General features: G+C 34.4%; 1 protein-coding gene across 2 annotated transcripts in view; it reads right to left on the bottom strand.

The window, feature by feature from the left end:
• Window positions 1-7,248: 7,248 nt before the first annotated feature.
• LOC129948053 (folylpolyglutamate synthase, mitochondrial) overlaps window positions 7,249-12,043 on the bottom strand; it is a 20,862-nt gene continuing 16,067 nt past the window's right edge. For both annotated transcript variants that reach the window (XM_056058870.1, XM_056058869.1), the window contains exons 5-8: window positions 9,553-9,733; window positions 7,904-8,178; window positions 7,758-7,835; window positions 7,249-7,689 (exon numbers count right to left, since the gene is read on the bottom strand). In XM_056058870.1, coding sequence (XP_055914845.1) covers window positions 7,266-7,689; window positions 7,758-7,835; window positions 7,904-8,178; window positions 9,553-9,733 — 958 coding nt within the window. In that variant the 3' untranslated portion in view covers window positions 7,249-7,265. The remainder of the gene's footprint in view (window positions 7,690-7,757; window positions 7,836-7,903; window positions 8,179-9,552; window positions 9,734-12,043) is intronic.

Genomic DNA, 12,043 nt, shown 5'->3' with positions numbered 1-12,043 from the left:
TGCACGTCTTAGAAAAAGAGCAAGCTTGACGAGCGGACAAAGCCAGTAAAAGCACCATCTTCTGGAGAAGCGCAACTGCGTACTCTTAGTGAGGCTGTCAGGGATGACCTCCAAGTAGCAGTTGTGGATGAGCTCTCCACTAACAGCAAAGGTCTGCTGAACTTGTGGAACTCTATCGAGGGCAAGCTCTCTGGGATGGTGTTTTCATACACTATATCAAACAGTGAGGGCCCCTACCCTAGTTTTTACTCTGGCGAGATGCTCAGGGGGTATAGGGTAATCAAGTGTACGAACAGGTTTTCTAGGGATTTCCTTAGTGAAAGCATTGCTAAGGTTAGCAATGACTGGGATGGCTTGAAGCTCAAGCTTATCCCAGCTAGGGACATCCCTAGACAACCGAAGGCTCGCATTTGGTTGCGGCTCCGCTGATCCGCGGTCTTCAGAGGCAAAATCGGCTGGTCCCAATGCACGATTGGGCTGTAGTTAAGGCAGACCAGCACTTCTTACCTTCGAGGATTAGCGATTAAAGTCTAGAGGCTCTCGAAAAGGCCGACAAAGCTGATGACAACGTCGAGGTTGACGATCTTGTTAGTGGAGTCGAGGTCCCCAGCGAGTTGCCGGGCCCCAGCTCTTCAGCAAAAAGTAATTAAAAACGGGCTGAAGGTCATCCAGATTAATCTGAAGCACTCTAAGTGTGCTTCAGATAATCTGAGAGTTTTCCTTAGGGAGGAAAACTTCGACATTGGCATTATCCAAGAACCGAGGATAAACGGCCTCAAGGTGCGAGGCCTCCAAGACAATCAATACGACTTCTTTTATAAGACCGCAGATCAAGACCAAGGTAATCCCACAACTTGTATTTTAGCTAAGAAACATTTAAAACGTTTTTTATGTCCGAATTTTAGCACTCCCCATCTGACAGTTCTCAGATTTTAAGATAAGAATACACAGGGTTTGCTCTTGGCCTTTTTTTTACTCTGCCCATAATACACCATCACCTCCGGAGGAGGTGTGCAAAATCATAACAGAAGCTAAAATCAAAGAGGCAAATCTTCTGATCGACCATTTGTAACAGAGACAATACTCCCACTTTCTTCTTTCCGAGCTCGAAAAATTATGATGAATGGGAGGATGTGCTTGATGTTACTTAAGTAAACAACCGTAATTTATTAGTGAAGAATTGGAGAGTTACCCCATTTAATTCGTTTTCGGATCACAAGTGGATTCTTTTTCAAATTAATTTCGAGTCGAAAAACTCTCCGCCTTATAGAAATCCCAAAAGAACTGACTGGAAGAAATTCAGTCAAATTGCTAATTCCAAACTAAGCAACTTACCGAATCTCACAGAATCGATAGGTGACCTTGAATCAAAGGTGAAAACCTTTGAAACTTCTATAAGTTAGTCTTTTAGAGTCTCTTGCCCAGTTAAATATAGCCGTAAAACCCTTCCTTCTTGGTGGAATGAAGAACTGTCCAGTCTTAGGAAAATAACGAGGACAATTTTCAATGTCTGCCGCAAACATAAGTTTTACCAACCGTATAAAGACTCTCTTAAAATTTACAAGCAAGCCCAGTCATCAGCCAAAAGACAAGGCTGAAGAGAATACTGTCAATCAATAGAAGACATAAAGGACTTCGCAAGGCTCAGTTTTATCGAAGGAACATTGTAATCCTTCATTTCTAAAAACGCCTGATGGAACCTGGACAGCCTCTCCAGCCGAATCTCTTGAGCTACTGATGACGACTCACAATCCGGGTTGCGAGAGCGATAACCCCGAACCCTTTGAAACCACAGAGCTAAACGTAGCTCAAGAGGAGCAAGTCAATTCCGTTATAACCAGGAAAATGTGGGGACTTCAGTCGAAGATGATTTTATGGACGTATACAGCCGTAGTACGTCCAATCTTAACATATGGTTCGATTGTGAGGTTCCCTGCTCTTAGCAAAGCCTATAATATTGATAAGCTAAAGAAGGTTCAGAGAACAGCTTACGTGGGCACCGCAGAGGCCATGCGTACTTGCCCAAAGGACGCCTTATAAGTTATTTTGGATATTCTACCAATCGACCTTTTTATTGAATACATATTAGGCTGAAGGAATCAAATAGCTGGTTGTCAAAACCTTATGGTCACAGCAACATAACGAAATTGATTCCCTCAGATATTAGCTCGGTAGACATTGACTTCTGCACTCCTACTTTGAGCCTTAGTAAGGATTTTAAGGTTATTTTCCCATCCAGAGAAGATTGGGAGGATGACATCGTGTCGATAGGTTTCGACACAGCCATCTTTACTGACGGCTCAAAGATGGAGTGCGGAGTTGGTTCTGGGATCTTTTCTGAGTCCCTAAATGTAGCTAAATCTTGTAGGCCTCCTGACTTTGCTAGCGTCTCTCAGGCTGAACTGTTGGCAATAAAGGAAGCATGTAAGATACTTAAACAAAACCCAAACCAAAACCAAAATGCGGCTATCTTTACAGACAGTCAGGCAGCTGTCAAAGCCATTAACTCGGCCATATCCACATCTAAATTGGTCCAGCAATATCGCGATGAGCTTGCGAACCTGAATATTAACGTCGGTGTCACCCTGATCTGGGTTCCGGGCCATAGTGGTATCGTGGGAAATGAACGAGCTGACGAGCTAGCCAGGCAAGTTCACTTGCGGAAATGGTTAACATTCCTCTTGGTGCTAAGGGTAAAATCTTGTCTATCTTCGAAACTGAATCAAACCGAAGGTGGAGCAATTAACCCAACTGCATTATCTCTAGGGAGATATGGCCCACCTATAACAAAACCCGTTCAAACGATTTTCTATGCAGGCCAAGACAAGACATAGCCAGGATTGTTGCGGTTTGTAACGGAAATTGGCCTATATGAGTTCATGCGGAGAAGTTGGGTATCTCCTACAACACCTTTTGCCGTAGTTGTAGTGACCAAAGAGAAAGTGCAACGATTATCCATTTCCTCACCAAATGTCCTGCTTTGGCAAACACTAGAATTAAATACTTTGGAAAAGCATTCTTTCACGAACTTGATGAGCTATCTGGGACAAAGATTAGAGACCTAATCTTTTTTCTCAATGCGACAAAATGGCTCTAACATTATCGCTATGACGCTTCTCCATAAATCTATCCCTTTCTATAACTGGTCAAACGAGTTTTTGGTATCAAAACGGCGCACTAAAGCGCTGATTCGATCTCAGGTTAGATTGCCTTGAGATCGTCATTTCTACCTACCTACCATTTAACTTCTTTAATCTTTGTTGCTAAAAGTAGGTACTACTTTTTACTGAGGACTGGACCAAGGAAATAATATGATTCGAAAATTCAGACCTATTCCAATCGAACAGCCCAAATTCATTAACTTTTGCCCATAGACGATACAGATGTCATATGAGCAATAAAGTTGTATAAGTAAAGAATTCATCTAACGATATTTACCAAAAAGGCGGTTTGCTGTCAAAAACATACAATTAAGAACTTAGAAAAACTGAAGTAATGCTTTAAATTAATTTCAAAAGATTTTTCCCGAGGAAAAATAAAAATATTCAGGTTCTTAAGAAGAAACTGTGGAGGATTTTGTAAGACGAATTAATAGAGAACGACTTGTTTCGCTTGAAAGTTATTTATTTAATAATTTGACAAAGCTGTACATCGATATTGAGAACTTCAAAGAATAACTTTCTGTTGGATCATTCGATCATATGGTCCAATCATAATTTTAAACAACGATTTCTATGTACATTGACACAAGTAAATAACGAGTGCTCGCAGTTAGGCATAGTGCGAGACAAAAGTTAAAAATTTCGAACTCAAATTGCAATCAAACATGACATTGTTATGGTAGACAAGTCCAAAAAAGTGGTCCCTAGATTTTGTCAGATTATCCGTCTTTCTATCATGGCCCCTACAGCCCAAACTATTGATTTCATTTTTGATTGACATTAAATTCGGAAAATTAGGTTTTGAGCCGATTCGGGTTAGGTGTTTTTCTGTTTTTTTTTTAAGACTAAAAATAAAAGTAGGCTCGATACAAATTTTGTGGTAAAAAATTAAAAATTCGAATTTTTTCATAGACAAACCAATAGATTTTTTTACATTTTAGCTGTTTTCAATATAAAAAAAATTATCTGTAGTGTTCCACAAGGGTACCCTGCATATAACCGTTATTCTGTTTTTATTTTTTATCAAGTATCAACCAACCGATTTCAATAAATTTTCTGCAAAATATGTCTCAAAATTTAATTTTTTGAAATAAAATTTTTTTTCCAAATTCGATATCCTGAAAATAGGTCATAATTTTTTTCGAAATTTAATTGTACCTATATTCATTAGCTCTAAATAAAGCATACCAAAAACATTTTTAAACTAAAATTGAAAAGTTTTATACGTAATAATACATTTTAAAAACCTGCTCTAACGTTTTTCAAATACATTTTAAGAAAAATTAAGGTTTTTTGAAAAATAAAATAGCGTTTAAATTTTTAAAAACAAACTTTAAATCTTTTTTCCAACGATTCAGTCGTCCATTTTATTTTTAATGATGTACACTAAATATACTAATTTCACTTCAATACTGAAACATTTGGCTGGCCCCAAGCATCTCAAGAACCAATTACCGACCTCAATCAAATTTAATTTTTTACATTTTGACGAGATATTAGTTAAAAAAAGAAGCTGGGATGCGACCCACACTGATAACTTCCCATCTTGTCCGTCGATTTGTCTCGCTTTAAAGGTTGGTAGGTTTTTGGGTTTTGTTAAAAAAGTTGTTAGTTGAATTATTCTTACAAGTTTTAAAATTACCAACAATACGTGCGTTTTGTTCGCATTTCATATATAGTAAAGTGAGAAATTCCCAACAAAACAATCCGCAGTGGCCAGATATTTGTATTTAAAAATTGGGACAACTGAAAGAAGATCTGTCAAAATAATAATAAAAAACTTTAAAAAGGGGGTTTGTTCGTAGACTACTACATTATTAGTGGTGATTTATCTATTCTAAACTGAGATACCCCTTTTTTGGAAACATAGCAAAACATATATATTTTTTCTATTGTTTTTTCTTGCAAAATAAGCCCAGTTAGTCCATTTTCACTAACAAAACTAAATAATATCAACAGTAATAGATTCGTTTTTTCCGCAATGGAAAACACACATGATTCCAAAGGCAGAACTACTCAACGAACACAGCCTTCGAGATACAAATGCAATATCAATCGTACCAACATTTGAGAACGAAATCACATAAGATACACTCGAGGCTCGTATAAATGTCAAAAACCTATTCATAGTGAGATTCTACTCTAACTTTTATCGGTGTTTTTCTCACTATGGATATTGTTTTTGATATTCGTGTAAAATCCTACTTTACTATGGATAGATTTCCCAACAAAACACGGGTAATATTGTTGATATAAAGAAATAGTGTAGTTTGGAAATCTAGTTTTGTTAAATAGTTTATTTTAGTAGCATTTCTTAAATTTTTACAAATTGGATGAATTAAATTAATTTGAGAGATAACAAGAACCGATGATCAATTTTTACCAAATTTACGTACTGTAGATTTCATATTTTTATGAAAAAACTGACTGTTGGATTTTTATAAAAAAAAAAAACTAATGAATATCGAAAACAATATTTTCTGTGATATGACACAAGTTTGAAGACAATATTTTAAATTTTTAAAAGCTTTTCGAGTCGTAAGTAAATTTTTACCAAGTTTTAGTATTGTTTTTTTTTGTTATGTTTTTATTTTTTGTAAAAAGAAATTTGAGTCAAAAATCAATTTTTACCAACTTTTATTAATTTTTTTGTTTAGGTTTTTATTTTTTTGTAGAAAAACTGTCAATTCGATTGTTCTAAAAAATGTTTAGATTTTTGAAAACAATATTCTTTATAAGATAAAATTAGTTGAAAGCAATAATCTTACATTTTTGAAAAGATATTTGAGTAGAAATTTAATTTTTACCAACTAAGAGTAATGTGTTTTTTTTAGGTTTTAATTTTTTATAAAAAACTGTCAATTCAATTTTTCTCAAAATTTTACCAGATGTTAAATACGTTATTTTTCGTTGTACAAAATTGTGTTGGAGATGAAATCATTTTGTATTCTCAAAATTTTCGAGGTGACAATTTTTTTTTTCAGTTTTTTAATTTATAATAAAACCGTTAGTTGTATTTAAAAAAATATATTTGTTTGGTATCACCTTACAATAAATTATATAAAATTTGATTCAAGTCTCTAGCGTTTTTGGTGCGTAAGATATTTAGGGTTAAACAAAATGTTCACCTTTTTTTAAATTGCTATGGTAAAAAAACCACCCACGCAATTTTCTTGAGAGCCCTTTCTGCATCTTTCTGCCTTATTATATTTATAACAAAATTTATTTGAAATCGATATCTCTTCTGGTTCTGGAGCTATGGACGACGAAAAAACATAGCGAACGTACGAATGTACGTACACACGCAAGCACAGACATCTTTCTAAAAATCTTTTATTTCGACTCTAGGAACCTTGAAACGTCGAGAAATGTCAATATCTGTGATTTTAACGTTTAAAACTTTTTTTTTTTAATTTTAGAGTCATTACAATTTCCTGTTCGAAAAATAACTGAAGTGAAACATTTGTTCACCTTTTTTCAAATTGCTATGGTAAAAAACCACCCATTCCATTCTGAATCTTTCCACATGTCAATTTTTTTGAAGTCGATGTTGATATAGGTTCTTGAATTATGGACGACGATAAAAGCTTCCCGAACGTTCGTACACACGTACACACAGGAATCTCTCTAAAACTCTTTTATTTAGGTTCTAGGGACTTTGAAACGTCGAGAAATGTCAATATTTTTAATTTGACAAATCGGACCTATTACAATAACTTCCTATGGGGAGTTCAAAATTTTAATGAACTTTGTTAGTTTTAGACGCGTTTTACACTACACGTTCTTGACTGTACGGCAAAAAACCTTAAAGCTGAAGTAACTTTGATTTTTTTTTATATACATATATTTATTTTTTGAATTTAAATAAAAATGTCTTTAAAAGTTATAAATACTATTTTTTTATAGCAACATGTGGCCTAAAGGACTTTTTTCTTCAACCCTGATCTGATCGAGTTGAGTTAGAAACTATTCAAGCAACACCTTTAGGTATGTTTTTGAGCCAATCGTTCCTATATATGAATTTATTGTTTCATAAGATTTTTTTTATATTAAAAAATTATCAGGGCATGAAGTTAAAAAAAAAACATATTTTTAAAGTTAAATTTATTTTTCGGCTTCAATTTTATTTTCAATAATCTGTTTTTCGAATTCCTCGAGAGCTAAGATCGTTGCTCCAAGCAAATGTATGGAGCCTGTGACCAGAACATCAACTTGTGTGTTTTCAAATTTCTTCTGCAACTGCAAAAAGGCTTCTAAAATAGTTCCAAAAACTCGACCTTCTCCTCCTCGATGGATTCCATCGCTCTCTGTTAATTTCCTCCAGTTCGACGCATGAGATTCAGCTTTTCGTATCTGGTCCGTATGACCGTACACAGAATGAATATCACCAACAGCATTTAGTGTAAATGGTATATTTGGAACGAAAAATGCATCATTGAAGTTAGCTCGATTGGACAAAATGGTCAACATAGCCATCGAGTCACGTTCTCCAGTTGCATTGAATATTAAAATTTTGGGGTTCTTATAGCTGCAGACAAATTCAATTTTGTTAGGTTAGTAATTTATCATTTCATTTAACATAGTGTACGAGTTTACCTTTTTTTGGTGACAGATCGAAACCAGTCTCCGCATATTTCCATACTTTCTAGGGTGTGAGCTCCATCCAAATGAATTCTATTTGGGAGTGTAAGTTTATTAATTATACATACTCAAGGTATTTACTCAACAATATGTAAACAAACCTTAGATTATAAAAATTCATAATTTGTAAACGTCCAGGCCAGAGGCAATTGTCAAAGGCTTTGATTACTCGATCAGAAATTGACAAAATAATGTCATCGGATTTAATTTCAGCGGAGAGGCCATTGAGATTTTGGGTTCCAGACTTTTTAAGCCAATTGTATGCCAACTGAATTGCAAGTGATCCATTTAATTGGACTATTTTATTTAAGCTTTCTGCTGTGACTCCTTTAGGCCAATGATATTCTGTGATTTCAGGAACTTGTATTATTTTAGCCTGGATGAGAAAATTAAATTTTATTGGTGTTAAATAGTATGGAAATTATTAGTTTTTTAAAATGAATAAAATGAGTATTCCGAAAGCTGAGAAAGCATGACTGTTATATTTTTGGTTAATTTCAGTTTGAAGTCCCTATTGCTTGGCAGGTTCAGGCGACACAAGGGACATGAAAGTAAGGCAAGATTCTGGTGTCTGATTGGATAGGTGCCAAAAAATTACCTTCCAATGAAGGCAACTTTAATGGAAAGTTGACTGGAATGGTAGTCAAGAAAAATCCTTTACTATCAAGTCAATTAGCTTATGTCAAAATGACAGTAGACCATGTTTTTTTATTCAACTGAAATTTTAACTTTATTTTTCTACCAATTTTAGTTCCTTGTCAAATTGGAAAAGAAATAAGTAATATATTCTTACAATACAAAACACAAATGTTGATTGACATGTAGCTTGCGTGAGGAGTGTTTTTTAGACAATGTTTTTTTTTTTGGTAGTTTTTGTACTATGAACTGAAGGTAGAAGTCAGTAAAGTAAAGTTCTGAGTTTGAAATTTATGACACTTAAAAAGTAACTAGCTGCCTTGTTTAAAATGTGTGTTGACTGCAAATTAAGCCCCTTTGTTGTCTGAACCTGCCCATTCTTTTATAATGGGCAGGTTCAGACGACATAAGGACCTTGACAGTATGGCAAGTTTCTAGCATCTGATTGGCCAGCTTTCAAGCCAATTTCACTTATGTTTACATTGACGGTGGTTCATAGTTTTTCATTCTACTGAAAGCAGAAAACAAAAAGCATTTTCGTCTACAAAACATTCTTAACGAAAGCTACAAGTCCATTACGATTTGTATTTTGATTTTAAGTAAATATTGCTTTTTTTCCAATTTAACAAGGCATTTTTTTCACAAAACATTAAATGGAATTGTGCAGAGTTAATCATAAAGATCAGTTTTCAGTTAAATGAAATACCACGATCAACTGTCATATTGACATAATACAGATTTGACTTGATAGTTAGAGAGATTTTTTTTACTAATTTTCCAGTTGACTTTCCAATAAAGTTGCATTATTGGAAAGTAATTTTTTGGCAGCTGGCCAATCAGATACTAAAAACTTGCCCAACTTTTAAGTCCCTTATATAGCCCAATATTGGCCTTGGCCAATTATATTATATTTACAAAATAATGAAATCTTTCACTTTGTATTAAATTGATTGTATTAATAAAGATTAAATCGGTTTAACAACAATCCTATAAGACAGAGTGAGTAAGTGTTAAGCAATGTAATCGTAGAATTGTTGTGTTGTTTGTTTATGATCTGTATTATGTGCAGAAAATATTATAACATTGAGAAGTATATTTAAAAAAAAAAACTTACATTCTTTTGATTTGCTTTATTTCTGAGAATATCTAAACAAACTTGTTGTTTGACATTCGTGTACAAATTTGAAAAATCTTTTATAATACCAGCTTTCTGAATGGTGATTTCTTCTATAGTATCACCCAATATATTGGTATGTTCCAATCCAAGAGATGTTATGCCAGCTATTGATGTATTTCTGCAAATTAATACAAACAATTGAAAATAATTTTTCAGCTAATAGGAACGAGTGTTTTTTTTAGACGTGTGGTTTTCCATTCAACAATACTTTTTTTCAGAATTGGTGTTTCTGAAAGTTATCAATAGTTAGTTTTGTATAATAAGCGCACATTCAAGGGGATATTGCTACCCTTATTATGCAGAGGCACAATGTGAGCACATGGAAAAGGAGAGAAGGTTTAAAAGGAGATATCGATGCAGAGTTGGTTTTGAATTCCTGAATATTGCAATTACTAGGAAAGACGGAGTGTGGTAAGGCATTCCACATTCGCGAAGTACGGCTAAAGGAATAATCTCTGTACTTGACAGTACGACCGAAGTTGGGCTCCAGGGTACACTGATGAGCATCCCTAGAAGCGAGAATATCACATTTAAACTGTTTAAGGGGAGGAATGCAGAAATGCTAGAACATAAAACATTAAAATAACGGAAAAAAAGGTTAGACAAGAAACCTTACGAGCGACGATACTCAAGCGAAATAAATAAATTATGATGATACTATAACCAATCAATTTAAATGCTCTACGTTCAATGCAATCCAAGATGCTTAAGTAAGTTACAGGAGCACCAGTCTATAGATGGGAGTTATACTCAAGCTTTGGACGCCTTGTAGATAACAGCCAGATCAGAAGGGGTGAGACATTTCTTCCATCGCCTAAGGAAACACAAACACCTTGTGGAATTTTTGATGACATCGCGTATTTGATCATTTCACAAGAGGTGGTTGGTGACACACATGCCGAGAATATCGAGATGTTTAGTCTCATTGATGCAAATGTCATCCATTGAAAATGACAAAGGGGGTATATCTCGCTTTAGCGATACAAGACTGCATTGGGTTTTCGAAGCATTAAATTCCACTCGGTTTTTTAATTCCCATTGCTGTCCAGTTCTGAATTTAATGAGCTTATCATATTTTGTCGTTTCAGTTCCACATCCGAAGAAGAGGGATGTGATTCTGAAAACGAATATGAAAAGCTAAGAGTACTATCGTCAGCAAAACAATGTATTGGATTAGAAGTTGCAGACAGGAGATTATTAACCCTAGAACACTACTCATATCGAGAGTAGACTTTTCCTAGCCCGGGTGCCAGGACACCCTGTTTTGTTTTTCATGATATTAGTAAATAAAAGCATATTTACATTTAATTTTGTTTGTTTACTTTTATTTATATTTAAAAAGAATAAACCAAACATTTTATGGAAACATGCATTAAACTTGTTTGGCTCACTTTTGAATTTAATGGTGTAAGCAAATATTATCAATCAAATAAAGGACAGGATGGTACAGCACCCTGGGTAGGGTTCTAGGGTTAATAAACATGAGAAAGAGTGTTGGAGATAGAGCAGAGCCCAGGGCACACCAGCATTTATTTTGCTGTTTGCAGACTTGAACCCATCCAATACTACTTGTATTGAACGATCCGAAAAGTAATTCCTAATCCAATGAAGTACGGATTCATGAAAACCGAGCATTTTCGTGACCTTGGAAAAAAGGGACGAAAGTGCAATCGGTCGGACAGACCGGAAGATGGGCTGAACAAATGCAGTTTTCCATCCGCTCGGAACAAGACCTGAACTGTAGGATAAATGAAAAAGCTTACGCAGTTGTTTTGCCAGCGTTGAAGAACACTTCTTCAGGACAATAGCGGGGATACCATCCTTACCAGCGGATTTATGTGTGTTAAATCTCTAAGGACTAATAATTCGACTTATGAACAATGTTTACAAATCTTGCAAATAGTCGTTTGGCTCACAAAAGAAACTTCTGGTGAAGTCACTTACCTACGCTCGAAACGATTGACGTCTTGAAAGAAAATATTCTGAGCGTTATTGTTGCAAAAAATAGTAGTAGTCCGAAATCATTCTTAAAATATAATAGCAAAGCTTATCCTTATAATAATGATTAGTTCTGGGTCCTAACATTAAATTATATGAGTTTTATTTCTTCTTGAAAACCACACGTCTCAAAAAAACACCCATTACACAAAATTTAAGAATAAAATAATTATTTGTGGGCTTTTATTCCACGTAGTTTAAAAGCTTTTATTACTTACAGCTTACTCAAAAATATTTTCGGAAAAATTTAATAACTTAAGATTTATAAACTGAACCAGTTTATATGTAATTTTTGTAGGAGAAATATATAAGAACAATTATTTTACAATTAGAAAATCAATTGTTTAAATGTACACATGCTATCAGAATGAAACATAAGACAAAAGAAATTTAAGTTTTAATAAACTTTAGATGATTTAAAATTATAAAA

The sequence above is a fragment of the Eupeodes corollae genome, chromosome 2 (genome assembly GCF_945859685.1).
Source record: "Eupeodes corollae chromosome 2, idEupCoro1.1, whole genome shotgun sequence".
Lineage (NCBI taxonomy): Eukaryota > Metazoa > Arthropoda > Insecta > Diptera > Syrphidae > Eupeodes > Eupeodes corollae.
This window is presented reverse-complemented; position numbering and strand designations above follow the sequence as displayed.